At 39.9% G+C, this 27,300-nt stretch overlaps 1 protein-coding gene across 1 annotated transcript in view; it reads left to right on the forward strand.

Annotated features, from left to right (window-relative positions):
• slc8a4b (solute carrier family 8 member 4b) overlaps nucleotides 1–27,300 on the forward strand; it is a 159,806-nt gene that overhangs the window by 86,999 nt on the left and 45,507 nt on the right. Inside the window, exons 8-12 of the mRNA XM_074661905.1 lie at nucleotides 514–624; nucleotides 724–876; nucleotides 4,675–4,771; nucleotides 4,970–5,161; nucleotides 7,121–7,313. Coding sequence (XP_074518006.1) covers nucleotides 514–624; nucleotides 724–876; nucleotides 4,675–4,771; nucleotides 4,970–5,161; nucleotides 7,121–7,313 — 746 coding nt within the window. The remainder of the gene's footprint in view (nucleotides 1–513; nucleotides 625–723; nucleotides 877–4,674; nucleotides 4,772–4,969; nucleotides 5,162–7,120; nucleotides 7,314–27,300) is intronic.

The raw sequence follows: 27,300 nt of genomic DNA on the forward strand, positions 1-27,300 counted from the left end.
ATCCGTCTAAGAGCTCCCTACAGATTTAAATAAATAAATAAGCTTCAAGGCCACATTTCATCAAAAGATCTACCCTTTTATTTACCTATTTATTCCTTCATCTATGAAGTGGATTGTTTGGATATTGAAATGGTTTTTAAAGAAACCTTATTAGTGTAATGTTTTCCAATAGATTAATAAAGTGTGGAACCTAGTTTGCAAGAAGTTTATAAAATGAAGATAAAGTATGACTTTGATGTAAAATTCAGCAACATAGTAAAAGTTTTGGTGATATTCCATTTTAATGAATGATTTTATGAGCATGTATGCTTTCACATCACCCAAGTGGCTCTACAGCTGACGTTTGACAGCCAACCTCCCTGCACAGATGGAGATTACCTGCATCACACGGTTTAGATTAACACATGCAGTTAAAAAGTAAAGGTTTTGAGTCTAAGGAAGATAAGCCAAGTAAGTAATAAAATAAGTAATGTTGATTTATTTTATTTGTTTAGTAATTGTTGTGTTTTTCAGGTCCTGATGCAGCAGCAGAAGAGCAGAGCCTTTTACCGTATCCAGGCAACCAGGATGATGATCGGAGCTGGAAACATTCTTAAGAAGCACGCTGCCGACCAGGCTCGCAAGGTGAGATACTCTCAACGCTCCTCATTTTTACCAGCCTGTCATTCACAGCCCAAAGGTCTCCAGGTTCTGAAATGTCATTGTTTCTTGTCTGTTTTCAAGGTGGTGAGCAGCAACGAGACGCAGGCCCAGGAGGATGACCCTCACACCGTCAGGATGGAGTTTGAGCCTTCTTTGTACCAGTGCTTTGAAAACTGCGGCTCTTTAAAACTAACTGTTGCCAGACATGGGGGAGACCCTGGAAGTACTGTGAAGGTGTGTGTGTATGAGAGAGTGTGTGTGTGTATCCAGAGTACATGTCTGAGAGAGAGAAACCAAAACAAACACACAAGAAAAAAAATACAAAAAAGCAACAGGGAAAAACAAACTCTTACTTTGAACTGAGTTCAGTCAAATTTTTGGCTGTTTTTCTCCTCTCATCTGATCTCACCCATAACATTCTCTCAGTCTGGAGGCTTTGAGCATCCTTTTGTCTTGTTTCATGAAGGCTGGTAAAGAAATAGAAGTATGAGATGGAGAAGTGGGGTACACAGCACGCAACAGAGTCAGTTTCCATGTTTTCAGCTTTCAGCTCAGGTTGTAGCTCAAAATAAACACATATCTTCTCACAGAGGCTCATTGATGTTTGGCTTAAAGCTGGCCTGATACTCTGACTAAGAGATTTCCTTTCAAGTCTCCAATGGAGAGGCTGTGCCAGAGCAATGATATCTGATCTGCTGGCTGACACAACAGGGGCTTTGCAAAGCTGTGTCTCCCCTTATCTCCTCTTTGTGCACAAATAAAACTATAGCTGTATTCACACATGGAAGAAAATCTTTTAAACCTTTTCAAATCCTAAGGGTGGCCATTGTGCATAGACATCAGAAAATTGCAGGGTTTTATTTTGTTTTTAAGAACAAAACAGCAAAAATATCTGAACATTCATCTATTTGTATATAGTATTGACATATTACAGTGATATACTTAGGGTATCCTGTTTCTGGAAAGTTCTACTCTCCTTAAATTTCTGGATAGCTGCTTGAGTGCATAAGTAAAAAAGGATTAATAAATTCTTAGTGTGAGGTTTGCTGACAGCATGGTCTGAGTCTGCTGAAGGCTGATTTTGTCAAGTAAAGTGGTCGATTTAGCCCACACAAAGACTCTTCAGACACGATGGTGGAGCAGCACTTCAGAGACAAATAAATTATTATCTTCACCAGGAGGGCTTTTCACTGAGGCTTCTTGTACTTGATTATGCACTTCTAGCCTCACACTTATTCTATTCTGAGTTTCAGATGTAATCAGACTGCAAACTTTTGTTAGCCTTTTTGACTGTACTGATAAAAAACTATCAAGTATCAAACGTTTTTGAAGGTTTAGCATCTTTAATGAAGGTAATTACTTCAACTTTACTCATTAACTTTATTTTTTGGGCAAATATGGCTAACTTATTGTCAAACAATTATAAATGTCCTACAAATATGATCATAAATAAGCATAAATTATTGAACAGGTTTATCAGTGATTTAATTTAACTAATTTTGGGCTCTTAAAATATGTGTAACAAATAGATACAACACATTACGATGAAAACTATACTGATTAACTTGATACCAAACAACTATCTTAAAGGTATAATTGGTAGTTTGATTTAGATACACTTTTTGTGATACTGGTTAAAATGATCTATATGTCCCGATGGCAAGAAATACATGATGTGTTCTTAAATGAAAGCAAATAATATCTGCTATCTACAGCAGGAGAAAACCCAGGAAAACATCAGCCAATCACATCGTTTAGGATCCAATCTGTTAAACCAATCAAATCCCATCTTTTTGTTTTGCTCTCCTCCTGCGCGTACATTTTACCAGCGCGCACTGCCCCTGACTCAATGCGGGTTCCCGAGTTTAGCAGTGTACAGGTTCACACTCAGCAGAAGAATGGCAGAGAAACTACCCATACCCCGATTACTGGAAACTGCTTCTCCGGCTATGCTAGGTTATAGCATTAAAAAATAATCATGGAGTCAAAATATACATGTGATAGATACCTGCTAATCTGCCATCCTCAAAACCTGCAGATTCTCCACCCATATAATGTCTTCTTGTTAGAGGTTTACTGCTCCTCTGCCTCTTGCTCCACCACCCCTGCCTCTGCCTCCTCTGCTTCTTATTCCCCTGCCTCTAACTACTGCCCCTCTCGCTCGACCTCGGGCCTGTTCCCTCTGACTCAATGAGGTACTTGGCTCTGGGCTGTAGTCCGAATTAGAGTCTAATAAACTCTCACCACAGGGGCTCTGACAAGCAAAATGAAATTCATGATATTAAGTTGGTCCTGGAGAAAATGTACATGAACTAGTGCTGTCAGGCGATTAAAAAAATAATCTAATTAATTACAGGATTTGCAATTAATTAATCTAATTAATCACATTTTAATGTCATATCTGCTTAAGGTCCAAAAATAAAGAATTTGAATCCCAAGACTTTGAAATTACATTAAAAGACATTAAAAAACATTTAAAAATTAGGTTGGACTATTCACGACACAATTTTAGTACCCTGAGCATCTATCTTTACAAAATCTTCACATTCCTGCACCTAAGATAAGCTGATTTGATTTACAGTTTTTGCTTCTGTCACATTTTTACTGGGTGTGGACTCAATTTTCACTGCAATATGACCTTCTATACTTCTATGAGGTCGGGAGAACCAGGGCTAAAGGCTAAAAACTGTGAGGAACTATGTACAAAACACTTAATTCAAGTCTTGGATCAAAGAAAAGTGAAGTATTCTCAGTTTTACATGCTCTGAACACACGAACTGTTGCTCATTGGTGCAGAGCAGCCCCAAGCTGAAACACGACACCAGGAAGATGGAAGCAAATTTTCAATTCAAAGAATTCTTTAGATTTAAATACAGGACAAATATCGATCATTCAGGGCTTGTTTAATGCAGAAAAGAGGGTAAAATTATCAGTTTTTTACAGAATTGAGCTAACTGAGCAAACGGTTGATTTTCTGAAGATTTTCAAAAAGGACGTGTGAATAAACAAGATGTGGACGGCAGTCCCCCAAAAATCACTCTCGCTTCTCCCCAACAAAGCATGTTGCTGATGTCACGTGTGATACATTCAGGGACCTTTTAAAATTTGAAAATCTGACAAGAACACCACTTTTTCCAAAACGGTTTGTAAATGCCAGACATTTGAAAATTATGTTGAGAAAATAAGGATGTTTAATCAGAAAATAGGCTTTTCAACAGGTTATGTCTAATCTATATGCGTGCAGAGATATATCATAGGAGAGTATTAATCAATCAGCCAGCTCACTGCTCCAAAATAAGGGATACACTGGGTTATCATCTTCTTGTAAAAATATGAATCTTTAAAGTATGATATCAAATACAAGTCTCCGGAACATCTGAATTATTTTCAAACAGACGAGGAGTCGTCTGAGCATTAACAGCCACTGCGACGGATGCATTGAGGAGTAAACTTAGAGCTGAGCCACTCATAAACATTTAATCACAAGCTGGAAATAGAGCTCAGCTGAGGAAAAGACAACAATAGTGCCAGGATCACTGAGTCATACATTCAGCTTCCTCCTCAAACAGCAGCAGGTTATTTAAAGTAGTGGTTTCCTACTTTAAAAACAGCAGCTGAAAGGATCCCTGATTCTAAGAAATCAAGGTTATTCTGTCAGCCATTGTTCAGGATGAATAGGGTTAATAAAGAGGGCAGATGGAGAGGGAGCAGAGACAAGGGAGAGGATCCAGGGAAAGTTTTGTTGTACTATCTTCAAAGTCTTTATTATCAGACTGTATCTGACCAGAGGGCTCGGTTTAATGAAGCTGTTTCTCTTGTTTTCTCTCACCCTCTGTTCCCTTCTCCCCAAATGCCTCTCCTCCATCTCTTTCTCCTCTATCTCTCTGTTCTTTCTTGCGCTCTCTTTTTCCTCTCCCTTTGTGCTTATCTACCCTTTTCATATCTGTTCCTTTCTGTTTCATCTTTGACGGCTCTCTTCACTCCCTCTCCCTCTCGTCTCACCCCGCTTCTCTGTGCTCGTATCTCCCCCAGGTGGATTATCGCACAGAGGACGGTACAGCGAACGCAGGTTCGGATTATGAGTTTGCCGAGGGAACGCTGATTTTCAAGCCAGGAGAGACCCTCAAAGGTACAGAATGACAATGACAGTTTGTGACATGTTTTCCAAAACAGAGGTTTGAATAGCAGAGGTCATCTGGTAACTTTCCCCTAACAGCTCTGACAAAAATTTGCATCAGGAGTGGTAGCAGTAAAATTTCTGTATCAAAACAAACATCCTTGAAATGACAAATGATACATAATACTTTTTTTTTTTTTTTTTTTACAGAGATCACAGTTGGGGTGATTGATGATGACATCTTTGAGGAGGATGAGTATTTCTATGTCCACCTCAGTAACCCTCGGGTGGTAGGGTATCCTGAGATCGGAACTGCCCCCCTGGATGCAAGTAACACTCCAAAAGCTGTACTGGGTGACAACCACACTGCCACGGTGACCATCTATGATGATGACCACGCAGGTATTAAAGAACCACAGAATAACACAGTGTCATTTGAGCTGAAAGCTTTTATATCTCTACTTACTGTCTGTCATATCACATTGTTCAACTATTTCAATTATCATAGCAAATTTTCCATTTCTCAAAGGGCAGCAACCAATTCATGAGTCCATTAGATTTTCCTTTTGAATTCTAGTCTTCGACAGTTTAGTCTTGTTTTCTTGATTCTAATGGTTTTGTTCCGTTTTTTGATTGTTTGTTTTTTACATTTGTCAGTTATGGACTGTAAAAGAGAATCTCCAGCTGTCTTCTTCTCATGGACTTAGACAGTGTAAATGTCACTATTGTGATGGTGGTCACTATTTTAGAAATGTTGACTTGTTGACTTTTTTTCAAGCTTACCACGTTAAGAGATGAAGATAGGGCTGGCTGAAAAACTCATTTAAAACAGTCAGAGCGTAAATCAGACATTCCTGGACTTTTCCAGTGTTTGATTTGTTCTCAGCCTTAAAACAGCCTTAAGCCAAGGCACTAAGCTGAGCTCCAGCAGGAGTGAATTCAGAAAGAGCATTCATCTGCATCATATGTCGAAATGAGACAATCTGTTGTTTTGGAAAGGTGTGTTCATTTCCTCCACTGAACCACACACCAGTGAAGTATCTGCCTATCCAGACTCTAGACTGGGGAAGGCAACATCAATAGTTTGGCAGTCTTAGTTTCTGGCTGGCACATTTCCTTAAAACCTTTGCAAACATCTGATTCTGAGAAAAACAACCATTTCTACACAACACTGATTCATTCAACATGAATAGATTAAAATTGTTAATTTATTTTGCAAGTAATTGAGACCTCTGAAGAAATGAATGAACAAACACCTGAGAAACCCAAAACCAAGCTGATCACTTTCACACCAGCCAGCTAACAAAGAGAGAACAGGAAACTCCAAAACAAAACAAAAAAAACAGAAATAAAAAATAAATCTCTGCGCAACTTTGATTTATTTCTTTCAAGTTGGCTCCGTGACTGGGAGTCATGTGACTTCTTACAGCTTTGTATGTTAAATGATCTACACACTGGAAACTAACTTTGTTATGGAGTGTAGATTTTAACCATCAACTTCTGAGTAGGGATGGGTACCGAATTAGGTACTTTTATGGGTACCGACTAAATTCTGTCAAAAGTACCTGGTACCAATTCACATAAAATCAAAAGGTACCATGTTTAGGTACCTAAATGCATCCTTGTGATTGTGAGGGAGTGGAAGAGTAGGCGATTTTCCATGCTGAACATGAACAAAGCATTGCAAGGCTATATATTGAAGAATAAATATGTTAGACTGAAAAAAAAAACACATTTTATCCTTAAACAAATTGATATTTATGACCATATAAACACAAAAAAGTACTGAAAATTGGTATTGTTGAGTACCGGTACCGGTTGCCAGGTTATGGGCATTGTACCATATAATTTCAAATGTGAAAGATAACCCTCCCTACTTCTGAGGGTCATCGCTTGTTTCCTAAACCTTCTGCATAAGACACAGGACACAGGGTGGACCAAGAGATCATAGCATATGGTTCTGTAAAAGTTCAAACCCCTTGATTGGTTTTAAAAAAAATATGCCCTCCCACCAATCTTGATATGTTGAATACGTTTGGGTGTGTTGCTCTGTCGCACAGTCCCAGGATATCTAAAAAAGGTTTTTATGTGGAACTTGAGAGAGTTCCAGCTCTATTAATATTGTTTGGTTGCAAGAGTCTGACAACATCCGTAGAGAATTTAGAGGGATGGAGGCTGGAGTGGAGAGTGGGCGCTAATTATCTTTCATCTAGTGAGAGTGGGCGCCACTCCATTACCCCTTTCACAACCTATACATGTATATGCTACACCTTGAAGAGCATGACAGAGAGTGAAAACGTAGGTGGCAGTCAAACATGATTTACGTCATTCTTTACTTTTTCTGTCTTTCTCTTATTCCAGGTATATTTACCTTTGAGAGCGCGAGTCAAAGGGTGAGTGAGAGTGTGGGGGTGATGGAGGTGAAGGTGCTCAGGACTTCAGGTGCTCGAGGACTGGTCGCTGTCCCCTACAGAACAGTGGATGGTACTGCTAAAGGAGGGGAGGACTATGAACTGGCTTCTGGCAAGCTGGAGTTCCAAAATGATGAGACCATGTAAGTACATACGTGTCGTCAGTAACTGTTAAATCACCGCTATCACAACACCTCTTGTGCAAACTTGAATACAGAACATCTGATGAAATGCAAAGCTCCTTTAAGGCTTTATTTTCCTAAATAACACACAACACCATTACCTAAAAGAAGCTTTGAGGTGCCATAAAAGCTGCTGTAGTTTCATCAGTAGGTGACTGACATTTCTTTTAATTGGCAGTGACACATACCTGCTTCCTGTCAGTGTGACTGACTCTCGTTCAGACCTGCTGTTGAGGTTAATTGAGTGTTAACATTCATTTGCTGTATAAATAGCTCTATTAGATAGATAACAGTGTAGTATTGCCACTCTTCAGTGTGGGCTAGCTTGCATTAATATGCTTGTACACAGATATGTGTGCACACATACACACACACACACACTCTGGCGTCCTTGGGCACATGCATTTTTAATATGCTGATGTTAGCAGTGTTAAATTGACCAATACATAAAGCAGTTGGGAATGCAGTTTCCTTGGTGCCTCCTGGGGCCTATAAAGCAAGCCCACTGTGAATGTGTGAGTGTGTGTGTGTGTGCGTGTATGAGAGAGAGAGTGTGTTTTGTGGTGTTAAACTCATAACTATGTGAGGACTAATTGTAAAGTGAGGACAGTTTTTGCAGGTTTCATTTTCTTTTAAGTACCGCTTGATTAACAAGGTCAGGAATAGTAATCAGGGTTTAATTATTACAAAATACGACCAGTTAATGCTCTTATGTTAATGAAAACAATATGACAAATGTGTGTGCGTGCCTGTGTGTGTGTGTGCCAACTGTTGGCAAGGCCATTCAAAGTCTGTCCATGTGTAACATACCCTCAGAGAGAAACTGGGTAAATGGAGTGTTCGTCTACCTGTGTGTGCGCTCTTGTTCTTCTATCTTTGTAAGGACCAGTGCCAGTTTCAGACATTGGAGGTTTGGACGTCTCTGTCTGCAAAGACCTGTTTGAGGGTTAACACTTTGGCTGCAGGATAAAAAATAGAATGAAGCAAGTTATGGTTAAGTTCTGGGTGAATTCATGTAATGTAAGTGTGGTCAAAGCTTCAGGGCAGGCTTTGAACAAGTTCTCAAAAGTACAGTATTAAAATTGTATGTGCAAGACAGCAGGACTAGAATAAGGAAATGGAGAAGAAATATATAAGAAATATTTTTGACAGTTTTTTTTTCTTTTTTAGTACTCTACCTGCACATTTAGATAACAGTTTTCATGTAAACTAAACATACTTCTTTGGGTTGAATATCACTCAGGACTTTTGTGCAATAACAATTTAATTGATTTCCCACCCAATTACAGTGTGTACCTATATTACTGTGTTCAAATACAGTAATATCTTTTATCTTTATTTTTTCTTTTTTAAAGGGATGATACGGAAGCGTATTGCATTCACTTGAAGAAAACAAAAAACAACTCAGGTTTTCCAGAGTAATTTATTCTTCAGTTTGTTTTTTGTGGTAATTAATTTTGTTTTTCTAAATAATATTTTTATATTGTTTTGTTTTTTGTTATAATTATTATATTGGTTAGTTTTTTGTTATAATTATTTCAGTTTTTATGAGTAATTTTTTTTTCTTTTTTCAGATTACTTTTTTCCTGTTTTTCAGAGTGATTTTTTCCTGAAGTCTCGAGATACTTAGAAATCCCTCGAGAACCTCAACCTGATGTTTTTCGTGGTAATTTTTTCCTCCTGTTTTTAGGAGTAATTTTTTTCCTGAAGTATCGAGCTACTTCAAAATCCCGTGAGAACCTCCAACCTGCAGACGACTCTCGTGGATGTGTGGTGGCTCCTGTGTCCTGCACGGATCAGAGATCCTGTTCGGCACATATATGCCTTATCCTTAACTTTCTAACAGCTTTGCAGTGTAGAAGCAATGCATTATTTAATGCCACTTCTTCGTCTATTCCTTAAGTATTACATTGAACGATAGGCTAAAAATATAAAATAGAAGGATAAAGTCGAAAACATAACAAGGGTTTCATACCCTGTGTGTGGCTAATACCTTACCTTTATTGACCCGGTACAGACCGGTAGAAAGATAAGGATAAAGCATATAGCCTATGTGCAGGACACAGGAGCCACCACACATCCACGGGAGTGTCTGCAAGTTGGAGGTTCTCGCGGGATTTTGAAGAAGCTCTGTACAGGGAAGAATTACTCCTATAAACAGGAGGAAAAAATTACCACGAAAAACAGCAGGTTGAGGTTCTCATGGGATTTCTAAGTATCTTGATACTTCACGAAAAAATTACTCGGAAAAACAGGAAAAAAGTAATCTGAAACAGAAAAAAAATTACTTATAAAAACATGAATAATTATAACAAAAAACAAACCAATAAAAAAAAATATTTAGAAAAACTAAATTAATTACAACAAAAAACAAACCGTAGAATAAATTACTCGGAAAAACCTGAGTTGTTTTTTTTTTCTTCAAGTGAATGCAATACGCTTCAGTAGGATAAATCTATCTTCCTAATTCTTGTATTTTTCTCCTTTTCTTTTTGATGCTGCTACCAGTTTACACACTCTCTCCAAACATACATTATTATCATTAGATATTATCCATTTCCCTCATTTGAACATTTCTTCCATGATTGTCTCCTCCCGGCTTTGTCCCGCTACATGTGGATCTCTCGTGATCTTGGAAAGCCAATAAGCATTTTTTTCAAACATATTTGATTGAATTCCACTTTTATCAGACCAAATACAACATTTGTATGTGCATGTTATCAAAGTATGACATAAAAACAACCCCCACAAAAAGTGGCAGTTTATTAATGACAAAAAAAATAATGAAAGTAATTTTTACATTTATTCAAATGAAAAATAAATACATATAAAAATAACTTAAGTAACAAAGATGAAGTCACTTCTTGCTAACAGTCCATCTCTACTTCATGCTTTCAATACTTTGTCCAAGTCAGCATTTTCAACAAATTCAAAAGATAAGAAATTAAAACTCTCAAATTTTACCTAATTCTGCAGCCACCATTTATTACTTTTGCTTTTTTCTCTATCTTTCTTTTTTAAAAATATTTCTTCTTTCTTTCTGTCTTTTTATTTCCATCTGCCTCCTCTTCTGTCTAACACTCCTACATCTCCCTGTTTTTGTGTCTGGCTTATTTTTAGATTTTCTTTCACACAGGGTGATTTTTGTGATTCCCCTCCCCCCTCCTTTCTCCTCCCCTGTTCACCTTCTCTTCCAACCTCACCTCTCCGTCTTTTCATGCCTCTCCCCCCTCCTGGCCCCTGCACACTCTCAACTTCTCTCATTAGCATCTTCCTTCCTTTCACCTCGACACTGTCACCTTTATCTTCCCTGTCTTCACTTCTGTTTTCTCCCACCTGTACTTTCACACTACCTTATCCTGTCTCATTTTTCACCCTCTTCTCATCTTCTGCATCCATCCATCTCTGTCTGGTCCTTTACTCAGAGAACGAGGACTTTCTGCCAAGGCAATTTAGCTTGATCACAACCCGGTCATAACTCACCATCACACCTCCGTCCACTCTCCATCACCCAGCAAACATTAAGTCTTTTAAGCCAGTGGAATTTTTTCATTAACTTGATCTAATTTTTTAACTTAACCTCTTCCCTTTCTGTTTTTATCCTGTCCATGGAAAAAGAGCTTTCTCAAAAGTTTAGGAAAAGAGCAAAGTGATAAAACTGGAAGGGTTGGCACTGGTAAGAGTGGGTGCTGGGTGAAAAATGGGTGAGCAAATGCTGCTTAAAATTCTTGTGGAAATCCAAAAGGCAGTGGAGCTGAACTGACAAGGGGAAAGTAAAAGGAGGTGAAGATGGAAGACAAAGAAGGGGGGGCTCTTCAGCTCAGTTTCAGGAGCCTTTGCCCGTAAAGACCATATAATACCACATTGATCTCACAAATGAGGTTTCCCTTCCGGTCGTATGAGGTCAGAGGTCAGATGAATGTATGAGACCTGTTTAAATCACTGACATTTATCCATTCACACATGGAATGGACAAAACAGGAAACAGTGATTTATGCACACAGTACGCCCACTATAGTGCAATATAGCCATTTCGCTCACATTAAAAAAGATGCCATGTTATTTAGATTAGACTCACTGTTTTAGAGCTAAAAATAAAACAGTGACTAAAAGCCAAATGATTCTTTCCTCACCGTTCTCTTGATGGGAGTGCAACCCTATAAGACAAAAGTACCACACTTGAAAACTCATACTTGAAGGTCCCATATTCTGTTCCTTTTCTGCAGTTTAATATGGATCATTGATGTCTTCATGAAATGGTAGTAACATGTTTTGGTCCAAAAAGCCAATAAATCAAGCACAGCAGCATTGTTTCCAGCCTCTCATAGCCCCTCTGTTCAGAACGCTCTGATTTAGTGGGCGTGGCCTTCATATGTAAATGAGCCACCGCTGATACCACCCCTCTCTTCCACATCCACAAGCTCCAAGTGCACAATGTTTAGAAAACAGCGAAGCTCGTTTACCGTAACATTACAGGCTAAAACAACAGGCTAACTGCAGCTAAAGTTAGCATCCTGAAGCTAACACAGAGACAGGGGGGACACTGAGTAAAAGCTCTTACATCTGCTCCACAGCACACAGCATTTAAAATACTCACATTTCCAGGGTCCGAGGTAGGGCTGAACAATTTATCGTTTTCAGATCGAAATCGCAATTTTAGACAATGCAATTTTGAGATCGCCAAAGCAGCAATTTTTTTGCAGCACTCCTGACTGACTCAGGATCTGATGTGTCAAGTATTTTACACATTCTGTTTTACAAATTTGTAGACAATCTATGTGTTAAAAGTGCTGGTAAGCAGGTCAACAACACAAAGCCTCTGTTTAGGGGTAGAAGTTCATGAAAACAGATTGTTTATCATCACTATTGATGATTAAAAAATCGTGAATTGCAATATCTGCCAGAAAAATTGGATCTTTTCCTAAAATCGTTCAGCCCTACATGTGAATATCCCAAAGCTTGATTTGAAGAAAATCGTGAATTGAATTGAAATCACAATATCTGCCAGAAAAATTGCAATTCAATCTTTTCTTAAAATTGTTCAGCCCTAGTCCGAGGTTTGTTGGTGGATGGTTGGTAATGCGCCTGGATTCAGGACCAGTCTATTTGCTAGCCCTCTGTTGTACTGTCCAAAGTTGGAAAAGCAGTCGGCCGTGAAGTGACTATCACACACATGCACAGTTTTACTGAGTGTAGCTGGAACATTTCCTTGATAAATGAACTCTAGCCACTTAGTCTTGTCTTCTTCCGAGATGGAAAGCTTGTGCATGGAACTATGTGGCTGTTTACAGCCAAAAACAGAGCAGTGATGGGGAGGGGAGTGGGCGGGGAGGGGGTTTGGGGGTATCTGCTCCGGTGGACCAATCAGGTCAGACTTGCTCCTGATTGGTCAAAAAAGGGACTCGCTGACATCGGCAAATCCCCAAAATCCAAACAGTTCGTTTTAGGTCAGGATTTTACATTCACAAGCACTACTAAGTACAGGTTTTGTCATTAAATATCATGTTTTGTGGGCTGGGAGGAAAGCCAAGGACCCACAAATTTCACTAAAAGACTTAATAAAGTGATTTTTGCACAATATGGGACCTTTAAGGCTACTTATAAATGTCCAGTCAATCACATGGGAATATCACATCAATGCATAAGAATTCATGACATGACATGATTCATAACATGGTTTGAATTTATTACCTCAGAGAAAATGTGGGTCCACATTCAGCGTTTGACTGCACATGGAGAGAAAAGGAAATTGAGTCTGATATGTGAAGCTGATAAGCGATAGACTGGAAAAGATGGGGTGAAAAAAAGAAGAGGGATATCTTTGTTTCATAAATTAATCATGAACGCAGAGTAGTTGTGACGAAGGCTGACGAAGAGCAAAGAGGTGCAATTATTCTCTCAATAGATATGGGAAGAATTTGGTGTTAGTGCATTTGGAATCAGTCACACACACATGCATACAGCAAATTGAAACTATATTTTTCCTGGAGCGGGTAATTTATTCCATCTCCTGTAAGACACTGCACTCTTCTCTTATTTATGCCTCTCCTGTTTGCCAGTGGAGCCATAAAATCTCTCCTGTCACCCCTCTGCCTGCTCTTTCTCTCTTTTTTCTCTCTTTATTTGACTTTTTCTTTAACGTGAGGTCATCTCTGTTTAAAGTCAGAGGTTAAAAGAACAATGTGTGTTTGTGTGTTTATGACAGAGAGAAAGACTGAGACAGAGAGCTCACCAGGGCCAGTTTATTATTAGCTTTCACTGCCACTCACTTCAGAGTCACAGAGCCAAGAAAGAAGACGTGTGTGTGTGTGTGTGTGTGTGTGTGTGTGTGTGTGTGTGTGTGTGTGTGTGTGTGTGTGTGTGTGTGTGTGTGTGTGTGTGTGTGTGTGTGTGTGAGGTCCTCTCCCCTGGCTGCTCATTATAAATTTCAAACAGGTGTTGCTACCAAACTGTGCAGACGCCTGTTCAATTACTGGTGCACCTTGTGTGTAGGTTATGTGTGTGTGTGTAAGAGTTTAACACAACTTCCTGAAAATATTAAACAGCTGATCTTCTTTAGTGTGTCATCTTTAATATGAGCTGATTTGTTGTATATAATCTTTAAAACCCAACAGAAGCTCCCTATTAGTAATGTGAACCTGTGTCTCCTGCACAGCACTCCTGGATCCACTCATACCCCTTTAACAGGCAATAGTTTGTCACCATCAGCACCTCCAGCTGCTCCCCAGCCCCAGTTAACCAAGGTGTGCCTCAGGGCTTTGTCCTTGGCCCTTTTCTTCCACCATCTACATGCTCCTTCATTCCTACACAACAACCAACTCAACCTTACACTAACCCCCAACCCCCTAAGTCATTAGCCAGCTCCCTGCAGGACGTTAGAACCTAGATGTCTTCCAACCTCCTCAAACTCAACAGCAGTAAGACTGAGGAAGGTTGGAGATCTCCCTCTCACTATGGACGAGTGCTTCATCCACCTTTCACTCGAGGTCTGTAAACCAAGGTGTCATCCTGGACTCCACCCTTTTTTTAAAACCCATATCATATCCATGGTTAATTCTACTGTCTTCCACCTTTAAAAAATATCTTGCGACTCCAGCCCTCACTCCCTGACCCTGTGGCAGAGATCCTCATTCACCAATCTCCAGAACTCTGCTGCCAGGGTCCTCACACACAGTAAGTCCTGGCAAAACCCCATCCTTATTTAGCTCCACTGGCTCCTGATCAAGTCCATAGTCTGTATATAGAGTGGACAGCATGGCTCCGCCATTTATCATTGCATGGTTTTGAAGCCAAAATATCCCCATCACAGGTGCAGCCATTGTAGCGGTTGTGCAGCCAGAGTCTGCGCAGTAGAGACTAAGAGGGATTCTGTGAGAATCTGAGGGGAGCTGGGTGACAAAAATGATATTTTTTTTTTCGAGAGTCTTATCGCTTCTTGACTCTACCTTCCAACATATTTTACAATCCCCGAAAAAAATACACGAGAACGTCAGCTGTCAATCATCATTAAAAGTGATGTAAAACCTTGTTTTTAACCTCGTATCACTAATGAAAACGAAACCTTTCAGAAAAAAAGAGGACTTGAATATGAGGCACCCAAATGATATCTTCAAATCACCACAACAATCAGACGTGAGAAACATTTCTATGAGGAGTATTAATTTTTTAAAGTTTGACCACAGCCCATCTGGAATGGCTGGAAATCCGAATTTTCAAACCTATACTGCACCCAGCCACCAGGGGGAGCAGTTTTTGTGGTGACCTCACTTCGAGCCTAGTAAGTGGACGTCCATTTATTTTACAGTCTATGATCGAGTCCTGCATCCAATACAAATTACTTTTACTCACCTTGAAGTCTTTTCATCGTCTAGCCCCAATGCTTCTCACTGACATCCTCCTTCCTTAGCATGTAGCTTTAGCCTCCTAGGCTGGGGGCTAAAGCTACATTTTATCTTACATGTTGAGTTTGTGAGACTAAACCCGATACAACATATTGTTTGTGTTTTTGCCTTTAACCCTATGAAGCCTGACCCATCAAAAAATAACCAGATAAATTCTAATCCCTTGGAAGTAAGATGTTTATTAAGCCTTTTAACAAAATCCACAAAAATGCTTTACCACTTAAAAAAATATTCATCTATTTTTTTTTTTTTTAAGATTATTATTATTATTATTATTATTATTATTATTGTTATTATTATTATTATTATTATTATTATTATTATTATTATTATTATTATTATTTAATACATTTGGGAGTTTGGAACAACTTTTTGTTATCTGTTTTAGTAAATATGCATTCTTAAACAAAAAAAAAAAATAGTGAGTGGATAATTTTATGAGAGCAACAACTTCAGCTGTCTGTAGTTGTATGATAATCCTCAAGGGGGTAGAATACTTTTTTTGTACTTTTTTTTATTTTTTTCATTTTTTCAAAGGAATCCATTTGTCATGTTGATGAGACGAAGGTCTTTGAAACTCATGGGTTCACACAGGGTTAAAGTGAAGCTTATGAACTACTGTGAAAGGCAGACAACTTGTAAACACATGCTAATAGTTAACATCAAAACAAATCTCTTGTCCTATGCTTTCATTTTTTTAAAAAAGCAAGGGAAGAGATAGCAGCCCAAACTGTAAAGTTATATAGAGTTAGGATAAAACACTCATAAGAGGAATTTTTTTATTTAATTTTTCAGCTTGTCTGTTTTCAAAAACCTTGTGATGCAGATGGTAACACAGCTCAACCAACAACCTTGACTCATTAAAAAATAATGACAGTCTGTTGTTTTGTTTTGTAACGGGATGAGGGAGATCGCTGACACGCCCCTAGCAGACTCACCACTCCACAATATTGAGCTTTTCTGTAATCCCAGCATGCCTCCATGCTGCTTTATGTGTTAATGAAGCCCAAACACAAGCTCTTAGTGTTTCTGACAAAGCTGTCAGAAAAGCTGTGATCATGCATTAGCTGCTGGTGAAGGAGAAGTCGACTTGTAACTTTGAAACAACACACTCTCCCTCTGGCAGTGTTTCTTGGAATTAACAGAAAGAGACAGAGAAAATTCAAGAAACAGTACGTGTGAACTTGTGTGTGTATGTGTGTGAGTGTCTGTGTTTGCGCTCATGTGGGTGGGTGCCTGTCTGTGTCGAAGGGTCTGTAAAGTGTTTGATATTTGCAACCTGTTTCCCCATCTGTCACCAAAGTAGGGTGACTAACCCAAAGCTGTTCCCAAAATAAAACATCCTTTGAACTGTGAAACCACTCGAGCTGTGTGTGTGGGCGTGTGTGTGTGTTTATACATAAGGGCGTGCATTTGATATGTGTCTTTCTCTGTGTGTACAGTACATACAGATTTATTCAAGTGTCTGACCTTGCTTGTTGCTGCAGGTGCATGTGTGTTAACAGTTAGCTAACGTTCCTCACAGCCACGCTTATCTAGCAAGTGTCAAATCGTGTCTGTCTCTCAACCCTGCTCACTCACACACACACAAATGTGCGCATCTTTAACATCCTCCAAATAATCAGCGTGTCCGACCTTGCTGCTTATCATCACGCTGTTAAATAAACTGTTTATCATTGTATTTAAATTGCAGATTTAATCTGTAGTGTCAGTGCGCTGACAGCCTTGTAGTGTATCTAATAAAACCACCTAACTGCTCTGCTAACTAGCTAATTATCCAGCTTAAATCCTCTATTGAGCGCATGTATGAGAGTTGTCAGGTCTAGGGTGGTGTGTTAGTTTGTGACTGCTTCCTGTTGAAGGTGTATCAGTATTATAAAAGCCCTAGGATAGCATGTCTGCCACAGTCTGGTGACTCCTTTTAGAGGACGGATGTTAAATTCTACCACAGTTCACCTTTAGACAAGCTAAATGGTGACAGGTATACTACCTTATTTTTCTGATAAACAGGTGTTGTAAGTGTCATTACCTTGGCATGTTTCTGCTGACCTGCTGCAGTCTTCTTCAGAAATGTCACGTGATGTTACTGTGATGAGTCTTCAGCTGATTTTATGCTGGTGTAGTCATCCTGTCTGCTTTGACAGGATGACCAGCCCCTGCTGTCTGTCAGCTTCCCTAGGACTGCATCCTAAGTGTGAGGTAGTTTGTAAGCCCCCTTCGTCTCACTTCACAGTCCTGTGAGCGCCATTCCTTATCTCGGTGGTCTACCTGATTCAACGGTGGAACTTGTTGCTTTCTGTCAGGATGACTCTGGCTTTATCACAGTCCACAGTTGGTTGGTTGTTCATAAACTGGTACAGGTGACTTTACATTTGGCTGGATTCTGCCATATTTTGGGCTTTTTGCTCAAGTCTCTTTCCTGTTGATCTGAATTCAGAAGTGTTGAGATTGGGGCTCCTGGGGACTCCAGAGGGGTAAGGTGTATTTTGTTGTTTTTTTGGTTTCTAGTAGGGATGCACGATATTGGATTTTTGCTGATATCCGATATGCCGATATATCGTAACCCCTTTTGGCCAATACCAGTGATGATACCTATAATCACAAGTTTGTTTGTTTTTTTTTTCACTGTAAAGAAAGCTAAGTCTATCCTGTACTGGAATTTATATGTTACTCTTATTGTGACGGTCTTATTTGTTTAAGAAACACACATAAAACAAGACAAAAAACATTTCATTTTACCATAAATAAGAAATAAGAAAAATAATTTCTTTAGATCACATGAACTTTAAAAGTACAATGAGTTTTTAAACATAACCAAGTTGCATTTGATTATTTTAGAGCTGCTGTAACAACCTGGTGACAGACACAGAGCTCTGCAGTGCAAATAAATGAAGTGCTACATTTTATTTAAGGAGCTTATTTTTCAGATGGAAAATAATAATGATCCTAACTGAATAGCACCTTATCGGCTGTGCATATCGGCAGAAATTTTCATATCTGCTGATACCGATAAACCTGTTTTTAAGCTTTTATCTGCCGATACTGATATTGTGCCGATAATATTGTACATCCCTAGTTTCTAAAGTTCAGAGAGGACTGAGAATCCTCTTAGTTTCTATATTTTACTTTTCTAATTGTCATCACATTAAAAGAAATTCCTCTCCTCTCTGGCACATGTAATAACTCCCCAAAATAACTAATTTCGCCTTTATTTTAAAACAGACAGTCCTTGTCCATAATACAGTGTACTATATTTTGCCCTTTATTTATGTGCTAAAAAACACTCTGTTTCCGATGCAATGTTTCTAGCATAATCGCTCAGTGGTAGGGATGGGTACTGAATCAGGTAATTTTATAGGTACCGACCAAATTCTGTCAAAAGTACCGAGTACTGATTCACAAAAAATCAGAAGGTACCATGTTAAGGTACCTGAATGCATCCTTGTGACTGAGAGGACGTGGAAGAGAAGGTGATTTTCCATGCTAGACATGAACACAGAATTGCAAGTTTATATATTAAAAAATGAATATGTTAAATTGAAAAAAACTTACATTTTATTATTAAATGGATTGATATTTTTTTAACACATAAACACAAAAAAGTACCGAAAATTGGTACCATAGAGTACCGATACCGATTGCCTGGTACCCGCCCTACTCAGTGGACATTGTTACAATCTATGAATGGCTTAGATGTAATACAGGCTATTAAATGAGATGTGCTCTCATCACTTGCAAAGCGAAGACAAAAAAAAATAAAATAAACCTTTGATTCACATCAAGTAGAATATGTCCAGTGTAAAGGCTTAGATACTGAAAATCATTTGAACACACACATACACACACATATATATATACATCCACCAACCTGCTGCACTTGGAGGAGGAAGAGAGAGAAAAAGAGTAAAAAAGAGATGGAGACAGATCCCTGTTGGGAGTGTCACACAGACTCATGGTATTTGAAGCTGCCTAAAAGCATCCCAGTTTATCATGTGTAGTTATAACTTAATAAAGCATCTGTTGTACCATAAAAATCTTGCTGCAATAACAAAGAAATGCATGACTTTTTATTGTTATTGTAACTTTTATATCCATCTTTATAACCAGCACAGGCAGCAGAGTCGCTGCTATCACTCACTGAAGTGTGGGATCTTCTTTGTCTCGATCCGAGGGACAGACTGAGATGCCACTCTTGCATGCTGTGCTTCACTCAGACACATTATGCTCCAGATGATTGTTAAGGTTCTGGTGTTGAAGTTCCACTTTAGTTTTCCTCTCTTTGAAAGTTAAAGAACTACTTTTCATTGCGCAGACAACCAAATAAACTTTGAAAATGTCCATCCATCCCCCCATCTTCTGCTGCTTATCTGGGTCGGGTCGCAGGGGCAGCAGCCTAAGCAGGGGAGCCCAGACTTCCCTCTCCCTAGCTACTTTGTCTAGCTCTTCACGGGGGATCCCGAGACGTTCCCAAGCCAGCCGAGAGACGTAGTCTCCCAGCGTGTCCTGGGTCTGCCCCGGGGTCTCCTCCTGGTGGGACATGCCCTGAACACCTCACCAGGAAGGCGTCCGGGAGGCATCCTCATCAGATGCCCGAGCCACCTCATCTGGCTCCTCTCAACCCGGAGGAGCAGCGGTTCTACTCCGACCTCCTTCCAGATAGCTGAGCTTCTCACCCTACGGAGGAGGCTCATTTCAGCCGCTTTTACCCGCAATCTTGTTCTTTAGGTCACAGAGCTTTGCCTGCCGGCTCAGCTCCCTCTTCACCACGACAGACCTGTGCAGAGTCCGCATTACTGCAGACGCTGCACCGATCCGCCTGTTGATCTCGCTCCATCCTTCCCTCACTCGTGAACAGGACCCCGAGATACTTAAACTCCTCCACTTGGGGCAGGATCTCATCCCCGACCCCGAGGGAGAACTTCACCCTTTTCCAGCTGAGGACCATGAACTCAGATTTGGAGGTGCTGATTCTCATCCCAGCCGCTTCGCACTGGGCTGCGAACTGATCCTGAGAGAGTTGAAGGTCACTGCTTGATGAAGCCCACAGGACCACATCATCTGCAAAAAGCAGTGATCCAATCCTGAGGTCACCAAACCAGACTCCCTCAACACCCTGAACAGAATTGGTGACAAAGGGCAGCCCTGGTGAAGTCCAACCCTCACTGGAAACGAGTCCCACTTACTGCCAGCAATGCAGACCAAGCTCTGGCACCGGCTCGTAACAAGCAGCCCGACACCCCATATTCCCAAAGAACCCCAGAGGGACACGGTCGAATGCCTTCTCCAAGTCCACAAAACACATGTGGACAGGTCGGGCAAACTCCCATGCACCCTCGAGGACCCTCCTGAGGGTATAGAGCTGGTCCACAGTTCCACAGCCAGGACGAAAACCACATTGCTCCTCCTGAATCCGAGGTTTGACTATCCTCTCCAGTACCCTGAATAGACCTTACCTGAGGATGATCCCCCTGTAGTTGGAACACACCCTCCGGTCACTCTCCTTAAAAAGAAACTTTGAAAATGTGCCAGAATCTAATTCATTCATTCAGCTCATTTGTGAAAGCATGCAGCCAGTTTCACCTAAAACAAACTCTGACATCAGCTTTCATTTGAGGGTTTCCTGAGAAATACCACTGATGTGTTATCAGAGCATCTCTTTTTTTAACAGTATCAATTTATCTAAAACAACACTCCTTAAAGCTGTATCATTCTAAAGCCTCACACCAGCTTACAAAAGAAAAATGTCTGTTTATTTGATATTCTACAGTGGACTCATATTGTTCGTTTGATGATGGTTTTCAAAGCTCTCTCTGATGCCTCTTCCCCCTGTACGAGCTCCTCTTCCTGTCAGCTTCCAACAGCAGCCTGCTAATGGGCAGATAACACTTTCAACCCGCTCTCACCTCTGTTCCCCTGCCTGCCTCCATGTTCCCTCTTTTATTTATGTCGTGCTAAACAACATCTGAATTCCTCCGTCTCTGTGTGGATGGCACGCTCTGCTTTTTGTATCCTGTTTTTGTTTGTTGCCGTAGAAACTTTTGATCCCTTTAATTGTTAGAACAACACAGAGACAGCAGCAGAACGGGGCAGAAAAAACTGCAGATAAAGAATAAAAAGGAGAAATTATGAGAGCTGTGAAGAAAGCTCTGTTGGTTTTTGATTTGTTATTTTCCTTCAAGGATTTGTTTTCCTGCTGTCACGCGTCTGCTCTGGAGGTTGAGTTACTAACAACCGTTTCATTAGACTCCCCATCATTTTCTCCGTTCATTTGCTCTTCCTCTCTGTCGTTTCATCTCTCGTTCTGGTTGTCGTCAGATCCCGTGATACCCAGTGTGTAAGCGTGTGTTTTTACTTTAATTAGTAAAGAAAAACACCCCTTTTTGAAACATCTCATCAAAATTAAAGAGTCATTTCATGTTTCTAAAAACAGTCGGGCTGTGCCTGTGTGTGTGTGAGATGGCAGATGACAGAAAAATAGAGAAGACAGCTTTAATGACAAAGCCAGAGAGCAAAAATAAAAGACAAAGGAAGAGAAAAGCAAACACTTTTATCCTCCTCTTCCTCTCTCTGCTTTTCTTCTTCCTCTTCCTTCTGACTCTCTCATTTTCTTCGTCTCCCATCCTTCCCTCGCTTCCTCCCTCCGTCTCCTCTAATGTCAGAGCAGTCAGAGTTAAGTAGCTTAAGTCAACATCTTTAACAACTTCATAAGCTTTCCCTCGTGTGTCTCCTTGCGCTTCATGTGTGTGGCCTGCTTGTGCTACATTTTAGTTGTGTGTTGAAATTGATTTGGCAGCTGCTGTATGTTGTATTCCTATTGACATTCTTCACTGTACTTGGGTTAAACCACTGGCTCTGTCTCACACATGGCATCCTTGGCTTTTTCCAAACACAATTTCAACCCCTTCTTAATCCCTTCTTGGAGCTCCTGTTTCTCCCTTGGTATTTCCCTCATTGCTCTTACACTCTAAAAATATAAAGACAGTTAGGGTTGCTTTTAGATTTTTAAAGCGTAGTTTAAACATATCATATGTCAGCTCAGGCTGGGGGAAATATCGAATATACTCGATGTATTGCGGGTTTTTGCATGTGAGATACATAGCATGACATTATCGCAATCATTGAGTACAAACAACAGTAACATGTCTTAAGACGTCAGAACGTCAATCTCTTCTGTGATTTGCTCATTTCACTCGCACTACTCAGCAGGTGCTCCTCTCACAGCGTGCACCACGCTCCCCCGCCCACCCAGAAAAATTCTCCTGCGCAAGCGTGTTTTGGTATTAGGAGAGGAGAAGAAAAGTCGCCTGCATGTCTTATCATTCGCGGGTTGTGGGTTGCTGGACCTTGTTTTCTAAAGTTTAACTGCTTATTTGGGCGTGCCAAGCTGTCCGTATGATCCCTGATTCATCTCCAACTCTCCACAACGAGAATTATGTTTTTAAGTTTCACTTTCGCTTTTCTGCGCACTCTGATCCTTCCCCCCTCTTTGAGTGCTGTTCAGTCACGGCACTCGGAGTGTGGCAGAGGAGTGCTATTTTACAACTGAGTACCAAAATACTGCAAGCTGGGATATTATCAGAAAACAAACCCAAATCCAATATAATTCAACCAGACCCCAGGCTCAAAGACAGAAGTCACTTGAGCACTTTCAGCATGACCAACATTATCCAGGTAGCTGATTTATGGAAATGAAAGTAATATTTTCTCCAACTTAAGTTCATGATATTTTCTAACTATAATATTATATAATCTAATATAATATAATATAATATAATATAAAATAACATAATATAATATAATATTGTATAATATAAAATAATATAATATGATATAATGTAATATTTTATAATGTAATGTAAAATAAAATAATATAATATAATAAATTGTAAAATAATATAATATAATATAATATAATATAATATAATATAATATAATATAATATAATATAATATAATGATATTAGCCAGTTAAATAAATCTGAATGAATTATTTCACTGGATCTAAAAATATGTAACTACATAAAGTTTTGTTTAAAATAAAAGGTATTCTAAACTTGAGTGAGATTTTTCCCTTTTTGCATTAAAATTTTAAAAAGCCAACTAAAATGTCTGCTTGAATCATTGTACTGATGTCATTTTATGCATAAGAGGGTTGGATTTAACATTAATATAGTGATTTAGAGGAGAAATTATAATATTGAGATATATATTGTGTATCAAAATATAGCCTAAAAATATCAAGATATTGGATTTAGGCCATATCGTGCAGTCCTAATGTCAGCTGTTGCAGTGTTAAAATCCAGCTATCTGTTTTTTGAAATGCTAACCCTGCTACCTCTGCCTGTGTCTGTCTGCCTTTTCACCTCTTTTTGTTGTTTCCTCACTTGCAGTTATCTCTTTGTTGTTCAGTTTTGCAGTTTAGCATCCCTGTCACTCTCCACACCTGTTTGTTCTGTCTCCCGCTTTGTACTTCTTAGCCCTGCATCTTCCCCTGCGGTTGCTTTTTAAGCCCTGCAGTTCCAGCAATTTTCTCTACATCACTCACAAATGCACACACAAACACACCCTATGGTCAGAGTCCTGTACTGAGTCAGGCCTTGATCACCCTATGATCAAACCCCCGTGGACCGTACACACCCTGTAATCACAGCTGGGAGACTCACCGTGAGCCGTGGCATCAGGCTGCCCCTGTCCTTCCATGCCCATGATTAAAGCCTCAAAACTAGTAGCTACAACCACTAAACCCCCCATACTCCCTGCTCCACATCAGCCCAGGGCCTCCCTGTTCCTCCTGCCTCCACCCTTGCCACGCCAAGACCACATTAAAGGCCACAGTGAAGGGTTCAGTGACCACCAAGGCTGGGGAAGAAGCTTCAGGCAGGGTCAGCTTGGGTGCCACTTTTTTATTTTTCAAGTTTCTTTTTTGTGACAAGTTTGCTCAGACTTCTCCAAATTAAACACTGTGTGGTTGTTTAAGGATGGTCCAAGAACATGGTGGGCCTCCTCTGAGTTCAAGAAAAGGATCACCCTAGGGTTACAACAATAAGCAGAAAGGGCTATGTTTGTATAACTGGCAGCTACGTTTCACTTGGCTTGGGTGTTTCAAACACAGTGTCACCACAAGCCCATGGACTCCCACTGGAGTGTTCTGTTTCTTTAACATCTGGGAAATGGTTTACATTTGTTCCTCTTTCTTTCACCATCTGTAGACAGAAAGCTTAACCTTTATATGTGGTGTAAGAATGGTACTGTCTTTCTTGAAGAAGCACAGGTTAAACTACTGCACATTCAGTGGATTGATGTCATCTGATAAACCACCAAATTGTTTTTCCTCAACTAAACGAAACGTTTGTTTGAAAAAATATTTGAAAGATGCTGAAAATGTGCAAGACTATACTTGTTGACAAATACTGACAGTTATAACTAGTTTTTGCCCTGAAGTGAGTGCAGTGCGGCCCAACACGGCACAGCACTCAGTCACTTACTCTGTCCATAAACAAGCAGGGTCCCCACAAACAAGACTTGGAAGTAAACAAACACAAAAAAGACAAGGGACAGGAAGATATGATAGTATTAAAGTGATACTCCGGGATGGAACAAGTTGGGTCCTATCACAAGGTTTAGGGCAGAAATTACCCCTACAGCAGTGATTTTGTGCAGCAGAAGCCTAAGGCGCTCACACCAAACACCCCCTCCCTGCTCCTCTGCCGGTTTCCTCTGCACTCAGACGGGGCAATTTTTTACTTGACCAAAAACACAAATAAATGAACTCCCACCGAAAAACTCTGATATCAGTCTGCATTCACGCTTTGTATAGAGAATATTCAGCGCGTTACTTTCACACAAAAACACCGCTAAATAAGGCTCTAGTTCTCATCGTGTCGTATAACGGCGCTACCTCCGCTGCAGAGCCACAGCTGGCTACGAGGCACTCGCCGCTTATTGTATCAGTCCGCGTCCGGGGCATGCCAGATATAAACAAACGCAGGTAGTCTGCCAGGACGAAGAGACACGATGAGAACTAGAGCCTTATTTAGCTGTGTTTTTGTGTGAAAGTTCGTGCTGAAAATTATCTAAATAAAGTGTGAATGCAGACCGATATCAGATTTTTCTGTGGTAGTCCGTTTATTTGTGTTTTTGGTCAAGTAAAATATGGCCCCGTCTGAGTGTAGAGGAAACCAGTAGAGGAGCAGGGAGGGGGTGTTTGGTGCGAGCGCTCTGGGCTTCTGCTGCACAAAAACACTGCTGTAGGGGTAATTTCTGGCCTAAACCTTGTGATAGGACCCAACTTGTTCCATCCCGGAGGATCACTTTAAAGCTAAATGTTGCTAGCTTCTTGGTGTCTTGGTACATCAATTGTGTTAGCAATTTTAGTCCAACTCCTAACGTTGTTCCTTTGAATGTGAAAAATGTTACAGGATAAATCACTCACTAAATGTTTTTAACATAATTTGATCTTCAATCCCTGATGTTACTTAAACATTGAGCATATATATCTTTATATATTTTTTTAAAAAATGTATGTAGTTATTGTATACTTTTTTGGCCGTCCAATACTAAATTTCAGTAACTCTTTCCTCATCCTTCACTCACACATGCGTTGCCTAACAGCTGGTCTCATTTTCTTACCTCATTTCCTGTTTGTCAGCCGAAAACTGTTTTTGCTTTGTTGATTTTTACTGCATGTTCAGTAATCCAATTGTCCTTAATTTCATGTTATATTCCACATCTTTCATTGTCTCCTTGTGTTTATTGCTACACTCCACTCTGTTGAGTGAGTTTGTTTTGTCACTCAGTCCGACTGAGCGGGGAACGCCCCGGAGGGAAAGTGACGGACACACATTACCTCTATGGTACATTGTGTGTGTGAGAAACACTGATTTTGGGCAGCAACCTTGACCAGAACCAGACTCATTAATAAACAGCCATCTGCTGCTGTTAGAGAGAGAGATAGAGAAGAGGACAGACTTGTGTTTATTCTCATTTCCTTGTTTGTGTTGGTCATCATAGCAGACATACTGTATGCATGGCCACATATTGCCCAACAGTACACCCTCTGATTGTCAGAGGGCATCGTTAGATTCAATTAGAGCACTGACCTCTGTTTGTGCATGATTGGAGTCTGCTCTGATGGCAGTATTAATCTAATGAAGTGAAGGAGAATGATGATGCAGCCTCAGACTGTCTGCTGCTGCTTCTGTCCTGCTGTTACCCAACTCCTGTCCAGTTTGCTGGAGAAAAGTGGTCAGTTTTAAAAAAATAAGAGAAATATTCTGATTGTAATAAGTGGGAAAGCAGTGGGCAGAGCAATCAGGTGCAATCAGAGGATAAGTGAATGGATAACAGATCTAAGGCATTGGATTAAGAGCAGAGGTTGACAGTAGGTGGTCTGATTTAAATACAGTGATGGGCGATAAAAGTAACAATTTTCAATCAGTAGTTTTTGCACCTCAGTGCTCTAATTCTGTACTTCAATTTGGGCTAGAAGATGTTTCTAAGCATTAAAAGTTTGTTCAATTTTCCCTCTAAACTTTAAATCAATAACAAAATAGGTGCACATCACGTTGGTCAAATTTGGATTTTAGTGTAAAAATCTACATCTGCCAAATATTGTGACTTACACAAGAACTCCTGAAGTCAGCTGAGGCACACATAGTTCTGCTTTCTGCCTCTGTTCTGATCAGATCAGTTATTTGAAACTTTATTCAAACTACCTTACACCGGCATATATATATATTTATGGCAGGTTGGATTCCTTTGTGTAATTTGTGTGGAGGTAGGAGGCTCCTGCAGGAACCTTTAACAGATTAGAAAAGTAGAGAAACATAAAACACAATAATCATATAAGTTTCCATAACCATGAGAATCTGCTCCAAATCAACTAAGAGCCTCTTCTGCTGTGGACTGCACCAACCGGAGATTTCTTTGCTGCTTTATCATTAAGTTAAATGCGTGCTTTGGTTAGCAGAAGGAGAATGACGTCAGTCCTGCTGCTCCACCAGACAGAGCGCATCTGCACATCTTGGCTCCAGAGCTTGGTGTCTGTCT

The sequence above is a fragment of the Halichoeres trimaculatus genome, unplaced genomic scaffold (assembly GCF_033239565.1).
Source record: "Halichoeres trimaculatus isolate MK-OKI-2021-1 unplaced genomic scaffold, fHalTri1.1 fHalTri1_scaffold_22, whole genome shotgun sequence".
Taxonomy (NCBI): domain Eukaryota; kingdom Metazoa; phylum Chordata; class Actinopteri; order Labriformes; family Labridae; genus Halichoeres; species Halichoeres trimaculatus.